This window comes from Mesoplodon densirostris, chromosome 3, assembly GCF_025265405.1.
Source record: "Mesoplodon densirostris isolate mMesDen1 chromosome 3, mMesDen1 primary haplotype, whole genome shotgun sequence".
Taxonomy (NCBI): Eukaryota; Metazoa; Chordata; class Mammalia; order Artiodactyla; family Ziphiidae; genus Mesoplodon; species Mesoplodon densirostris.
In genome coordinates, this window is record NC_082663.1 from 161,726,280 (window position 1) to 161,741,961 (window position 15,682).

The 15,682-nt window shown below is 51.9% G+C and overlaps 1 protein-coding gene across 1 annotated transcript in view; it reads right to left on the bottom strand.

Annotated features, from left to right (window-relative positions):
- Positions 1-3,039: 3,039 nt before the first annotated feature.
- ERGIC1 (endoplasmic reticulum-golgi intermediate compartment 1) overlaps positions 3,040-15,682 on the bottom strand; it is a 108,916-nt gene continuing 96,273 nt past the window's right edge. Inside the window, exon 10 of the mRNA XM_060094937.1 lies at positions 3,040-4,954. Within this exon, the coding sequence (XP_059950920.1) occupies positions 4,847-4,954 (108 nt within the window). The 3' untranslated portion in view covers positions 3,040-4,846. The remainder of the gene's footprint in view (positions 4,955-15,682) is intronic.

Genomic DNA, 15,682 nt, shown 5'->3' on the forward strand with positions numbered 1-15,682 from the left:
CAGTAGTTGCGGTGCATGAGCTCAGCAGTTGTGGCTCGCGGGCTCTAGAGCGCAGGCTCAGTAGTTGTGGCGCATGAGCTTAGTTGCTCCAAGGCATGTGGGATCTTCCCGGACCAGGGATCGAACCCCTGTCCCCTGCATTAGCAGGCAGATTATTAACCACTGTGCCACCAGGGAAGTCCTGCAGGCTGTTTAAAAGGAAGAAAACAGAAAACAAAAGTACCCTCACTACTTTCAATTCTCACCCACCCCCATTCTTCATAACCCTGGAGTCAGGCGGACGTGGGTTTGAATTCCAGCTTCACCACGTGCTAGCTCTGTGACTAAGTCACTTAAATCTCTGTTTTCTTCTTCCTAAAATCGAGGTAACAGCCACCTTGCAGGATTGCTGTGAGGATTAAAAAAGACAAGACCTGAACAAGCACTCCTTGCCTGGCACATGGAGAATGCCTAACCCTTGGTAGCTATTACTACCAGAGTTGAGATAAAAATAAGTTATTTTGGTCAGAATAAAGTGCATGACCTCATCACCACAAAACTGACAGAAGACAACTGCTGGGGGGCAGGGGAGGGGAGGGTCTTGGGTGAATATTCTCCACACAGGCCCCCTCACATTTCTGGACCGTGACATCTATCTGCTGGAGCAGCTAAGGAACCAGCTTCTTAAAAAGGGATTAGGACCACCAGTGCCCTGGCACACTGAGAAAATGTGTACCTTTGTTTCGGGCAAGAACCAAAAACAAATTTGTGACTTTTAGTTATAAAAATTATACAGCTGCCACTCATGAGGCGCACTGCCACACCCCACTTCTTCCCAAGGTTCACAGCCCCGCCTCGACCCCAAGCAGTGTGAGCTGAGCATGTGAGGGTCGCTCCCCACCGAAGCACCTCTACGACTTCACCTCTCCTGCAGCTGTAACACCTCCCCAGGAGAAGTCTTTTTCTGCCTGAACCACCACAGCCCCCAAACCGTCACCTACACCTCTCTGGGTTTGCACCATAAGCCCTGAATGAGAAATCCTCTTGCACGAAAACACTCTAGTCTGCACTTGGTTAGGTAATTGAAAGAACTGGTTCAAGGGAGAAATCATAAAAATGACACACATATACCTTAAAGGTTTTACATCAACTTAAAACACATTGGCCCGGGACTTCCCTGGTGGTCCAGCAGTCAAGACTGCGCTCCCAGTGTAACAGGGAAGAGCCAATTTTGACTCCATGTTGGATCTGTTTCTTTGACTTTAGCCTTTGCTTTTCGTTGCTTCTATTATAATCATACATAATGGCCTGCCTCAGGGAACCCTACCCACCTGTGAATGGCTGCAAGAAAAAAGAAACTAACACATCCCCTCCAGAAGGCTGGCCACTCCAGGAGATGTTCTGCAAGACCCATGGCCCTTTTACTTGACTTCCTCCTCGCCTCTCCCTCTCTTTGTGCCTTTTTACTTTACTTCCCTCTCTGATTCTATAAAAGAAACTGGCATCCAGACCCCAATAAGATGGTTTTTGGGGAGACTCTAGTCCACCATCTTCTCGGTCTGCTGGCTTTCTGAATAAAGTTGTATTCCTTGCCTCAACACGTTGTCTCCCTAGTTATTGGCCTGTCGTGCGGCGAGCAGAGTGAGCTTGGACTCGGTAACACCAATGCAGGGGGCCCAGGTTCTATCCCTGGTCAGGGAACTAGAACCCGCATGCCGCAACTAAAGATCCCGCATGCAGCAACAAAGATCCCTCGTGCCACAACAAAGACCGGTGCAGCCAAATAAATAAATAAATATTTTAAAAAAAGAAAAAGAAAAAAACCCCCGAAAAACCCCACATTAGCCCATCTTCTGGCCCTGAGCAAGGCTTTTCATTGAGAAACCTCTGCTGGAGTTCTTCATTTTCCTTCCATAAACTATGTCCTTACATAAACCAACCGCAGACCAACCGCAGGGCTCCAGGTTTCATTTTCTTTAACATGGTGGGAGAACTTACTTTCAATGTGAATGCAGAATCCTCAAGGACTCCCCCACCCCAACTCTTTTCAGTTGCCTTATTCACATTGAATTCGTGGGGGTTTTTTTCGGCGGGGGGGTAGGGGCTGAGTACCCCCTGCAGTGGAAGCGCAGAGTCCTAACCAATGGACGGCCAGGGAATTCCCTGAATTCGGTAGCATTTTGAGGAGGGCGTGGCAACTCACCTTTATCAGGTCTCTCCAAAGTATTCAACTTAGTTTTACTAGACTCTTTCATTTTTCAGTCATATTTCATTGGTTAACTAAGTCACGTCACATCACTACAGCATAAAGCACAGCTGGTACAAACAGGGTTGGGAGCGCACCTCATTGACTGCCGTTGGGCATATGCTCCCCATCACTAGCTTTGAGTGTCACAGTAATTCAAGTATCGCCCAGAATGTTAAAGAGAGAATGGGGAGGGTCAGTGAAGAGTTTCTCGCAGACTGGTTTGCTCTCACATTCATCTCTGACGTGCTTATCCATGTCCGTGCTGTTCCAGTGAAGGCCTTGAAGGACTGAGCAGCAGGAGGGCAAATGTCCATGGAAGTCCCTTTCTCACAGCTGATGGTGGATCTCCCTTATTCTATTTGGGAATGCCTATACGGAACAACTACCATTTTTGAAAATTTACCATGTACCACTTTCCTGCATACATGAGCTTGTTCTGATCCAGTATAACTTATTTGCACCCATTAAAGACTTAATTTCTACAACAGCACCATGAGGTTAAGGACCTGGCCTGAGGCTACACAACTGGAAAGCGAGCAGATCAAGTTAACACAAGGTTGTAAATCAACTATACTTCAATAAAATAAATTAAAAAGAAAAACGCAAGTAGCAGATCAGGGGACATTCTGTAGGGATTCAATAAAGGAAGGACTGAATCCAAGGGGTCCTGACCTCCTGATCATGCTCACAGATCTTCTCCACATTTCCCAGTTTCTCTCCTCTAGAATGAAATTCTCCTCTAGAATGTTCTGACTGTGATCCCAGCCTCCGGGCTACCCAGTCACAATCAAGTCGAAAGCAACACACAGCACTATTTCTGAAAATCAGCCTTTTAATCTATTTGAACCCAATGAGTGGAGAAAGAACTAAAACATTTTTCCCTTGAGATTTTGTTTATAAGAATAATGGGTCAGAGGTGTCTCTTCCACAGGAAACTGACATCCCCATGTCCTCAAGAGTTGTTTTTTTTTTAAATGCATAAACATGGGATTTCAATTCACTTGCATGCCACACATTTCCCCACCCTGCCCTGCCCACCCTCTACAGCCACACGTATTCACACACCCAAGGGGCTCCTTTCTGTAACTGGGGAAGAGAATGCAAAAAAAAAAAAAAAAAAAAAAATCCATCTGAGTGGCCACAGATACCAGAAATACCCAAATGCAGTTTACACTCACATTCGTCAATTCATATGCAAGAGGGGAAGCTTTTCTAATTGGAATCTAGAGTCAACAATTCCAAACGGCAGAGACTTGAACCATCCACAGAGATAATTTAAAAACGCCTTCCACTCCCCTTAATTACACGCCCCTTAATTACAAAAGTATGCAAACAATCTTGATATAAATGGAAAACAGGTGGGCGACTCTCTCCCTGGGAAGGGGGGGGCATACCTGAAATTCCCTGGGTGTAATTCATGCCTGGACCATTGCCTCTCCCTTTCAGGACTAAAGGGGAAGGATGGCGGTGGGGGGAGCAGTGGGGTAGGAACCCACCCAAGAGCAAGTGAGGAAACAGTGGAGCTGCCCCAGGAACCAGGATGGAGTTAGTCTGTGGCCAGCCAGTGGGGAGCTTGGTGGGGCAAGTGGGCCACAACTGGGTTGCAGAGAGGTCCAAGAGCTATGCACCCTTGGGAGCCCCGAGGGTGGACATGCTAAGATGGGAAAAGGGCTGGTCTGCTTTGCTTCCCCCACCTAAGGCCTTGGGACCTACGGCAAGCCGCCTGGGAGAGGCTGAGACATGATTATTTTAGGGTCGCGGAAAAGGATGCTTCCCATCTGGACATAAGTGCACAAACCATGTCTGGCTCTACAAGGATGACTTCCCAGTCACAGCCAGCCCCTCCACCAAGCCATGCTGTGGCCACACAGCACGGGGGCTGAGGCACATTGGCAGGGGGTTCAGAGGAACAAGATGAAGAGAGAGGGGAAGGGGAACTCGCCACGCACCCAGGGACCAGTGGGCAGACTTGAGTCTACACAGCTGCTGCCCAACAACTGGGCATCTGCTTCTGGGGAAGAAAAGAAAGGGGTGGGGGTGAGGGCCTTGAGGCCTGGGCTCTAGGTCGGGCAGGAGGGGATGGAGCAGAAGCAAGGGCTCCATCTACAGGGCCACGTATCAGGGGCTTGCCTGGCAAGTACCGTTCTTTGTTGAAGGCACCAGGTGGGAGGTACCTTTGGGCAGCCTGGTCCAAAGCCCAGAGCCCAGGTCTGCCCAGGGGAGAAACCAAGTGATTAGTGGGACCAAACAGTGGGGAGATTGTCAAAGCCTGGCTGAGAGCTGGTCAACATAGATTCTGAGCTGCTCGCGCAACAGGGAAAGGACTGCAGTTTTCCCAGGAGTGGTCTCCAGCATTCCCGAACCTTCCCTGCCTGACTCTGGTGTTGGGGCTCCTCAGGGAAAGAAAGGGGCACCCAGACTTCAGGCAGTGTAATTCATCTACAGTTAAACATGGGGAAAAGAGGTAGCTGCGAACCCGTGAGCCACCCCCTCCCTCCCCTCACCCCCACTTTGGGATGCAGACAGATCCTGGGCCAGATAGAGGGCAGGAGGAGACGGGGCGCTGGGGACAGGGCTGGCGGTCTCCCTGGGTCCTCGGCCATCGGGCCAGGCGGGTCGTCAATGCATCTTGCCCAGCTGGATCTTCTTCCAGGCCTCCGAGGCTGTGAAGATACACGAGTCCAGAATGCCGGCAACAGTGAAGGTCCCGCCGATGATGGCACAGATCTGAAAGGGGTGAGGGGAGGTCAGAGGTCAGCACTGGAGGGAGCACCAGGCCAGGCCCCTCCCACCTCACGAGATGATGAGCTCAGCAAGTGCAGACGCTCTGCCCCATTAAGCCCACCACGTGATAACCAACAGGGGCTGGAACATACTCTGGGCTCAAAAACTCCACTTGTTGGATGACGAATGAAATAATAATACAAGTAACCATTATCAGCTCCTTTCGTTCCCATATTAACCTTCTGAAAGGAGGGTTATTAGACCCATTTCAGAGGTGAGGAAACTGAGGCTTAAACAGGTAATTACGTTCACATAATAAGTAGGAGAGCTGTGACTTGAACTTGGGCATGTCTTCGATTCTGGAGCCTGTGGTCTTAACTTCTACTCTAAATTTATCAGATATTTACAATCCCATTTGCAGATGAAGGAACGGAAGTTTAGAAAGGCAGTGCCACTGGCCCAAGGTCATACAGCCAAGAAGTGGCAAAACTGGGACTTGAACCTGGGTCTGACAGGTCCAGGCCCAGTGCTGCCAGTGACTGAGTCACATCTGGGGTGGGCTGAATAGGCAGCGTTGGCCTGGATGGGCTGGAGTGAGAAATAAATCTCCTCTCACACTCAGAAGCTTGTACTAGATCAGTGGGACGGGTAGTCATCAAATAATCTTACCGATGAATGCAAAATTACAACAAAGGCAAGTGCTACAGAGGAGAGGGGGGCCTATGTTGCTACCAGAAACCTTGTATCGGGGCACAGTTCCTTATGGCACTGTTGACTTTTGGGACCAGATAATTCTTCGTCGTCGGAACTGTCCTGTAGTTTGAAGGACGGCGAGCAGCATCCTGGCCCTCCACCCATGAGACGTCAGTACTACCTTCTCTTCCCTGCTGTGACAACCGAAATGTCCCATTGTCTCCAAACATTGTCAGATGTCCCCTGGAGGTCAAAACTGCCCGATTAAGAACTGCTGTTGTACGGGGATGGTCACGAATGTCACCTGTATGCCTGTACTTCCTCACTCCCTGCCACTTAATGATATAAGAACTACAACAAAAGACAGCAGTTACACGGCACCGTTCTGTGCCAGGCACGCTTTGAAATGCTCATGCCTCTCACCTCACTGAATCCCCAGGCCAACCCTAGGAGGGAGGTACTATTCTTATAACTCTAGCACAGCCAGGGAAACTGAGGCACAGGGACACTCAGTCACCCGTCCAACGCCATGGTAATTAGTGGCTGAACTGGAGTTCAAAACTCTCAACACGGCCCTTTGCTGCTTCCCAGGCATGAAACAGCCCACCTAACGAATTATTCACTTTGCTTTGAAGTTGTCAGGACTCCACTTGTGATGCGTCCACATAATGCTATGTTTTCCTCAAAATTTTCTGGCCTACCTATGAGTTGCTTTCTGGCACCATCAAAGAACCAAAGCGCATAAAAGGTTTGCAAGGAAACTTTAAATGTACTTTTCCCCTAAAGACACACTTTATGTCGTTCATAAAAACCAATACCACCCACCAGAGGAAGGCACCTCTTCTCTCATGTACCCATGGGCCCAGAGAGGGCAGTAGTCTATCCAAGGTCACACAGCAAGTGTGGGGCAGAGCCAGGTCTGTCTTCCCCGAGAGCTCTCACTCTTTCTCCCTTGCCACATTTAAGGGGCACTTAAATGACCACAGGTCTCAGAAGAAGCCAATCTGGGCAGCCCCGGAGGGCCCCTGAGGCCGCCCTAGAGGTCCCCTCGGAGGACTCTGGGAGACATCAGTGCCATACTGGGTCCTCTGGTGCCAAGTGAACAGGCCAGGAGACACAGCAGAGGCAAGAGGGAAGTGTGAATCGGACCGGCGTTTATTGTTAAAAGTATATTTCCAAGAGATGAGCTAAGCGGAGGCCTGTGAAGCCCCAGACAGACAGAGCAGGTCTGTACGGATAGGCTGTAAGTAGAGCAGCTGGCATTCCAGTAATAACAGCCCAAGAAACCAGAGCAACCCCCCAGAGAGAGAGGAGGATGGGGGGCGCTGGGGGGATTATTATGAAGTGTTTTCAGTGGGCAAGGCCTCTCCCCGCCGGCCTCAGAGCATGACGCAGGGCTACTTTTCAAGGAGGGTGACGGCAGGGGAGCCGGGTTATTTTGGTAGAGTGGATCAGATGATGGGCGATTTTATACCGCAAAATGCTTTTAGAGCTTGGATCAGAGGATAGGAAAATGTGACTTAAGTGCAATGGAGCAAATAATAAAAAAATAAAAAATAACCACACACACACATATCTATATTCATCTACACGCTTTGGAACCTGCGTGTGCCCATGATTCACATACACCTGGCACCCAAACGGAAGCCTCCGTTCACTGGGCAGGCCTGGAACAGAAGGAGACACAACACATTCATTGAGGTACATGAGAAAACACAGAGCTGTGGGGAAACTGAGGCCCTGGGACCATGCAAGGCGCCAGGCAGCTGACCCTGTCTGAGTTACTTACAGGATGCCTAAGGCTAAGGGGCTCTTCAGGAAGCTACTGTGTGTGTCTACTGACATCACCCAATGCAGCTGCATGTCCCCCATTATTCTACGTCTATTCAAGGTGCTGGTCACTGGTCAATGGAGGGGGAATTCTGGCATATTCAGTGGGGCGGCGCGGGACTCCTCAAAAGCTGAGAGAAATCTAGCAGCCAGCTTCATGATGCCACAGCCCCCCGTTTTATTTTGCCTTTGGCGTGCCTGACCTGCTCACACCTGCAGGTGGTGACTGGTGTGAGGTAAAGCAGGGGTCGTGAGGAGAGGGGCCTGGGGTGCTCCCAGGCTGTGGCGTGCCCTGGATTTTGACAGATGGTAGCCACAGAAACTCCCAGCACCAGGAGGCCGCCACATCTGGACTCATCCCAGAAGGTGGTCAGTTGTGGCCATCCCTTATCCCGAGAAGGTCACGGTTTCTACATTCTGAAACGCAGGGAAATAAATGTAGCCACAAGGTTGCACCAGAGGGTATGTCTCTGTCTTTGGACTCAGGCTCTACCTTGGTGGTGGCAAGATCACAGGCTTCACCACATTTGGCTGTTGGCGGCGGGGCGGGGGGGGGGGGATGACCAACCACAGATGTTAGGAGGCTGATAGGGATCTTGAGAAGAGATAAAGAAAGGCCTGGTGGAAGGGAGGATGGTGACTTGGCATCTCCCTGGCCTGGGAGGAAAGGGCCCAAGATGAATATAAATGAATAAAAAGGAAAACGGAGCAAATCATGCCCACGACACTTGGTTCCCTTGCGTGTTGCTCTGTATGCAGAAGAGCTAGGAGAACCGGGCCTCCATGGTGTGCAGAGACCAGGAGGCGTGAACCTCCTCAGGGTGCACGGCCAAGGTGGGGTGTGAAGACTGGGGAGCCCACAGTGGCCTTCCTGGCTGTGGCAGCAGGAAGAGCTTGGAATTCAGAAGCTGAGTTGTGGCTGTCGCTTTCTAACTCTGGACTTGGGAGAGCCTTCCTGGGCCTCAGTTATGTGATCTGCAAAATGGGAAAACTGTCCCTACTTTGCCAACTGTCATACTGCAGGCAATGCCTCTGGAGTGCCTAGCACTTAGTAGGTGCTCAGTAAATGGTACCTAATCTCATCTTCCAGGTGACTGGAAGGCTCCTTCTTGCTAAGACCTGAGATTTTCTAAACCTGAGACCCACTCTAAGGAGAACAATGGGTAAAATATCACTTATTCCCCAGAGCAGGCCTTTGGGTCTCAATTTCCATTCTCTACCTGGCTCTTTAAGAAGAGGACAAGCCATTCATGGAAGGACAGGATGGCAAGGGTGTCCCAGGCACCACAGGCAGATTCTTTACAGCTGCTCAGGTCCCAAGCCCTCCGAGGGCCCATTCTACAGAGGGAGTAGCTGAGGCCCAGACAGGTGGGTTTGTCATAAGAGCATCCCTGGGGGCAAAGCACCTCAGGCCAGAGGTTGTTTCCAGTCTTCGGCCAGGCAGGGAGCGACCCCTCACCCCCAGTCCCCTACCCCAACCCTACTGCTTAAAGCTCGCTTTCCCGACTGCCCCAGGGAGAGAAGCAAGCAGAAGAGCCCGACCCACAGCAGGCTCAGGCCATGTTCACTGAGTCAAGGAGTGTGTGTGTGCATGAGTGAGTGGGAAAGAACCGACAGAAGAGTCGGTGAGGGAGGGGGGAGTGAATGAATGAACGAACGTCTTAGAAAAGGAGTACAAGAATTCCACGCCCCAGGCAGGGGGCAAAGGTGATTCACACAAGGGGTGTCAGCCCAGGAGCTGGGGGTGTGGAGGTGACTCAGGATGCTGGGCCCTCTTCCATGGCTCCCTGAGCCTCAGTTTCCCAACTTTTACAAATGGGAAGGCTAATCCTCACCCCTCAGGAGTGCCCCGGGATTGCCCGTGTTACACATCAACCCTTGAATGCCTGTTCCCTTGGTCCCTGGCTGCTGCTACGCTCTTGCATCTCCCAGCTTTGAGGCAGGAGGACAACTTCCGGGGGAGAGGGAGGAGGACGGGAGAGCAGGGCCGCTGAGTCAGGAGGGGCCATCACAGCCGGGACCTGCAACCCTGCTCTGGTCAGCAGCCGCAGCTCCAGAAATGAAGACAAGGGCCATTTGATATGCGGGCCCCAGTGAGTCGGGGAGAAGCACATAACTTTGCCTTCATCAGAAGTCATCAATAATGCCCCTCTGTTCTTACGGCGAGGCTTCCTCCCTGCGGCTCCCCCAGCTTTCCGACCTTCCACTGTGGGGAGAATGAAGTCAGCTCGTCTACCTTGAAAGGAAGGTGTGTGTGTGCTCCCCTGACATTTTAATCACGGCTCTTGACTCCTTATAATATGGAGAGGACAAGTTCCAACCACACCAGCTGGAGGACTGAATCCCTCTGTGTTCCACCAGGCTCTGGAGTAAACATTCCTGGGGGCGGATACCAGCTCTGCGACCCTGGCCGGGAAAACCAGTTGACCTCTCAGAGCCTCAGTTTCTCTCATCTGTGAAATGGGGTCCACTATGAGGCCCTGTCTAGCTGCCTGATGTACCACCGTTAAGTGCCCGGGCACTGCTCGTTCACTCTCCTCGTCCAGTCGGCCTTGCTTGAAAAGCTTGTGCAAAAGGCACAGTGTGAGGAAATAAATAATGAATCGGAATCCCATCAGATGCCGGCGGCGGCAGACAGGCTGGAGCCTTGGATGAGAACACCGGGGCTGTGGCTGGGCAGAGGTGGAGGCGGTCGTGGAAGGGAAGCTGATGACTGGGCCTGGGAGAGGTGGGGAGGTGGGGAGGTGGGGAGGAGGGGAGGAGGGGAGGTGGGGAGGTGGGGAGGTGGGGAGGAGGGGAGGTGGGGAGGAGGGGAGGAGTGGAGGAGGGGAGGTGGGGAGGTGGGGAGGAGGGGAGGTGGGGAGTGGGGAGGAGGGGAGGAGTGGAGGAGGGGAGGTGGGGAGGTGGGGAGGTGGGGAGGTGGGGAGGAGGGGAGGTGGGGAGGTGGGGAGGAGGGGAGGTGGGGAGGAGGGGAGGTGGGGAGGAGGGGAGGAGGGGAGGTGGGGAGGTGGGGAGGTGGGGAGGTGGGGAGGAGGGGAGGTGGGGAGGGGGGAGGTGGGGGGAGGGGAGGGGGGGAGGTGGGGAGGTGGGGAGGTGGGGAGGAGGGGAAGGGGGAGGTGGGGGAGGGGGGAGGTGGGGAGGTGGGGAGGGGGGAGGTGGGGGGAGGGGAGGTGGGGAGGTGGGGAGGAGGGGAGGTGGGGAGGTGGGGGAGGGGGAGGTGGGGAGGAGGGGAGGTGGGGGGAGGGGAGGTGGGGAGGGGGGAGGTGGGGGGAGGGGAGGTGGGGAGGGGGGAGGGGGGGAGGTGGGGAGGAGGGGAGGTGGGGAGGTGGGGAGGAGGGGAGGTGGGGAGGAGGGGAGGTGGGGGGAGAGGGTGTGGTGGTCTCCAGTCAGTGGCGTCATGCCGGCCAGACTGCCCACTTGCACCCTTTAATCCAGGAGCCTGGAGGGGGGGGCGGGGGGAGAGTGGAGGCCTTTCCCTGCCATGTTTACAGTGGCTGCAGCTGCAAAATACCCATCGCCTCCTCTGAGAAAACCACCTCGGTGCAGCGTCTACTACGTGCCAGGCCTGAGATGGCCCTCGCTTCTGCCTCCTCATTCATTCTTTGCGAGTAGTAGGGCAAATGGGGTGCGCTCCATTCCACAGGTGAGGAAACAGGCTCAGAGAGGGACCCACTTGTGAAGGTCACACAGCTACCAAGTAGGCAAGGCTGACGAGCATCCAGGTCTGGGAGGCTGCAAAGGGCCTGCTCTTTCCTGTCCCTCCACCCTGCTTCTCCCCCACCTGAAGGAGCCCCTCAGTTCCCACCTGCATGCCTGGATGGCTTCTTTATATTTTGTTTTCTTGGCTCTCTTAAGTCTTACATATCAAATGTCCTAAAGGTAAAGGGTCTCCCTCAGGGAAGTTGATGAAGTAAGATGCTGTGTGGCTGTAAAAATAAGTGTAGTTTATAAAATGGAGCCCATGCCTTTCTAATATTCCTTATTCGTCTCAGAACCTGCCCTAGAAAAGCAAGTACCAGCAGTTCCTGTTCCAACTGTGATATCGGTACCCAGACTCAGTTGGAGCAATCAGTCCCTGGTACACAACCTTCTGGAAGAACTAGCTTTGCTCAAACGTCTGGAAGGACCAGAATGGAAGTGTTTTTTTAACATACACATTTCTAGGCCTGAATAACAGGGCAGCTAATTTGGGTTCTGTTCTGCTCCTCAGATAATAGAATTGTCTTGTGGTGAGTGGACCAAGGTGTACACCCTTCATGTGTCTGCTCACTGTTTCACACCCACTTATCACCTGCCCGGGCTATGCCAGGTCTGGAGAACAGAGGTGACTGAGAGCCAGCCCTCGTTCCTGGAGCTCACAGTCCTGGGAAGAGAGACACACCGAGGAAAGCCCAAGTAGGAGAGAATGGAGGGTCTGAAGCAGCTGTTGTATCAGTCCAGCTACCAAGCTGGTCTTTTCCCAACTCACACAGTCTCAGACATAAACCCTTCTCAGTTTTAAGTTTGTCTCCTTTCAGTTTTTTGTTTTTGTTTTTAACCATCCTATGTGCCCCCCACTCCACACACCTGCTGCCTTTTGTCAATGGAAAATCTTCGCAGGTGCCCAAACAGATGAGTGAAAGGTAATCAGATAAGGGCAGGAAAACCTGCGCACCGCACCACCAGCCAACCAGTCTTAAAGATGGACAGTTTGTGTTTTTTTATGGTTTGCATGGGCGTGACTGTGATTTTATCACACATGCTCATAATGTTGCCTTGTTTCCTGCTATAATATTTCTTCTTGATTCCCAGGACAGAAGTCACTGTATCAAATGATCCTGGTGTTCTATCAAGGGCTCCATGGCTTCTGGGGGCTCTGTTGTTGGAACATCCTTGAGAGCCTTTGTTTTGGAAAATGAAGGCTCCCAAACTGGTGATGGGAGGATATGGCAGAGGTAAGTCTGGGGGTCAAGTCTCAGCCTTGACTTTATTGGCTGTGAGATCTTGGAAGTTTCTTTACCTCTCTGGGCCTCAATTAATTCATATCTAAAACAGGAATGATATCATCTACCTTGGAGCGTTCCTGGGAGGGTTAAAGGAGAGGACTGTAAAATTACCTGGCACCTAGTAGATGCTTAATAAGTGCAGCTATATGATCACTTCTTTAAGCAGCTATCCCTTGTATATTTCTAAGCACCTACATCCAGGCCAAGTCCTGTGCCGGATGCTAGGGACACAGAGGTGAGTCAGGCCTGGAGCTCATCATAATCAGGCCTGGCAACTATGAAATGCAATCTAAACTTTGGGGGATTATTTCACTGGCAAGGAGCACCTCGAGGGCAGGGATGATGTTTAACTCAGCTATCCCTGTTATCCAAAGGGGGCATGTCATCATCATCAGCTGCTACTTTTTCGTGGACAAAAAATGTCATGGCCATACTGACCCAATTTGGTACTTGGTGACTTCTGGTTGCTCCCCCCAAATAGAATAAGACACACACAAGGAAAGTGATGTGACACCTCCAAAGCCACCCGATCTGTCACCACCACCCACTTGAAGGTCATCTCCAAAAAGGGACTTCAGCAAGTGGCAGGGGTAGGGGATAAATGTGCATGTGTGGGAGGGGGCACTTTGAAAGGGATCCCTTTCATGTTGTTAAACACCATCTGTTTTATTCTCTCAGTGGTGGAATTTTCTGGAACAGCACGAAGTGGAGGTCTGAGCAAGGTGCCCTGGGTGTCCAGAGGGGAGTGCGGGCAGCCTGCTGGAGGCTTCCAGGAGGAGGGCGTCCCCTCTGTTCAGGCAGGGCATGAAAAAAAGGTCCTTTCCAGGCCATAAGAGCCTGGAAGGGGCAGCCCCGACTAAGCCAGGTACTTGTTACTTAGAATGCCTCTCTCCTCCACACCCATTCCCCCCGGCCCCTGGCTGCACCCACCCCTCATTCCAGCCCACCCACAGCTGCCGCCGCAGCCCTGCGGCCGCCACATGACAACATCCTGGCCTAAGCCCCCTCTTCAGCAGCCCCTCTGAGGAGCTATTTGCAGAGGCCCCCAATGCACACAAGTGTTTGATTTCATAAAGAGAGAAAGAGAAGTCACAGCAGGTGCCTCCACTTCCATCCCACCTCCACCCTGCCTGGCGAGGGCTCCCGGGGGTCTTTGTGCTTGTGTGTCTGTGTGCAAGCGTCATCCCCACATCTGCTGCCCTGTGACAGGGGCCTCTGAAGCTCCACAATGATGCCATCTGCCAGGGACAGCCGGCTGGCTCACTCTGGGCTGACCCCACGGTTGTCATGGTAACCAAAATGGCAGCATGGGGCCTTCAGAAAAACCACCAGGCTAATGATGTCAGGAGGTTCCCAGCAGCACGGCCCCCACTCAGGTGGAGGTGGGCAGGGCTGGGGTGCAGGAGGGGCTGGTGGCCAAAGGAAGGAGGAGAAGGCCTCTGGGTGATGTAGGACGGGCTCCTCCCCTGGGATTTTTGGGACCTCCAGCTCTCAGAATTCCTTCCCCATTGAAAGAAGCCACATGGCCTTCACAAGACACGCTATGTTAGGCACCCTGGCATGTACTATTCCCTTTGCTAAGACCCTCTCTCCCTCACTCACCAGTCTAAAAAACGTCTCCTCACCCTTCAAGCCCCATCTTGGGGTTTCCTTCTCTGAACCTTCCAAACAGAAGGGAGTCTGCCACTGGGGTACCTGGTGCACAGCTCCATCGGAGCCCCTGCTGGATGGGACTGCAGTTCTGTGTGCTCGCCCATCTCCCCCACCAGCTGGGGAGCAGCTTAAGAGCGGGGATTGCATCTAACTTGCTATCCGTGCTGCATAGCACAGGGCCTGGCGCATGGTAAAGTTTAGCAAACATTTAGCAAATAAATGAAGTCGCTTCATTTCTCAGCCACTTGCCAAGGGATCTCAACACTCAGAGCCTCAGCTGTCTGGAATGCAGGGGAAACTGGAAGGGGGCCATGAAGATCCTTCCCGACCCTATACTGAGGTGTGGGCACAGGGGTTTCTCTGCCACCATCAAGGCCGCAGACCCCAGGGCCTCTGAGATGCAGACCACGCCCACACAGAGGTACCTCCTTGTGTCTTCGCTTCTGTCCAATTTCCGGTATGCAGTAAGAGTACTGGCTGAGAATCAGCGCCAAGACCCATTTAGCGTGCTACCCTGTGGGGCCTTGGGTAGAATCACTTGCTCACAGATTCCCTGATTTGGAGGCAAAGGGTTAATATGTATCCCTCCAAAGTGGCTGACTCCATTTACACCAGATAGTATACACAGGTCCCCTTGCTTTGCATCCTCCCAGTCTTTACAGTGGCAGGTCTTTAATTTCTGCCAATCTGATAGGATTGAATTGGGTTGTTTTGAATCTCATTCCTCCAATTTCTAGTAAACTTGGGCATCTTTCCACTGCCAGTGTATGGTCTCTTCTGTCAATGGTCAAGTCCTTACCTATTTTCTTTTTGGTCACTTTTTCTTACTGATTTGTAGAAAATTTTATTTTAATATATAAATTCTGAAGCATACTTCTTCCTTATATGTGTGGCAAATATCTTCACCCAATCTGTGTCTGGTGTTTTAGCTTTATGTTAGGTGCCCTTGGTCGATCAGAAGTTTCAAATTTTTATGGAGTCAGAGAACAGTAAAAGGCCATTTTCAGGCTCATATAAGCACCAAATTTTGACACCCTTTGTATCCACATGGCTTTCTATAATTTCAGAGCTTCCCTTTCGTAATCTGCTTTGAGTCCCACGAGGCCCTGGGAGGTAGGAAAAGTGAGGACTGTTATTCCTATTTCATCAATTATAAGATGGAGACCTTGTAGTGGACATCTAGCCTTTTGGCCGCCTAGCATCCAGTCTTTCCTCTTCTGGTAACTGGCCTCTGATTTGTCTCTTGGGGAACCCCACCCCCTCGTAATCTTTGTCCTTGCAGTCTGGGTGGGGCTGGCCAACTGGAGCACACCATTCATTCTCCAGGCCACAAGGATAGCATGGGACCTGAGCCAGGCCAATGACAGTGCCATTCTATCCAAAACTTGGGGTAGGATTACTGAGAAAGAGGTACTTTCTACTGGTAAACTTTATGTGAAAATGAAGCCAGTACAGAGGAGAGCAGGATGAAGACAGACCTATTCCAGACATTTGTACCTGGATCTAGCCATACCTGAAGCCCACTTATCCTTCAAGCCAGCTTGATGTGGGGTCCTGTCTCTTCTGTAAC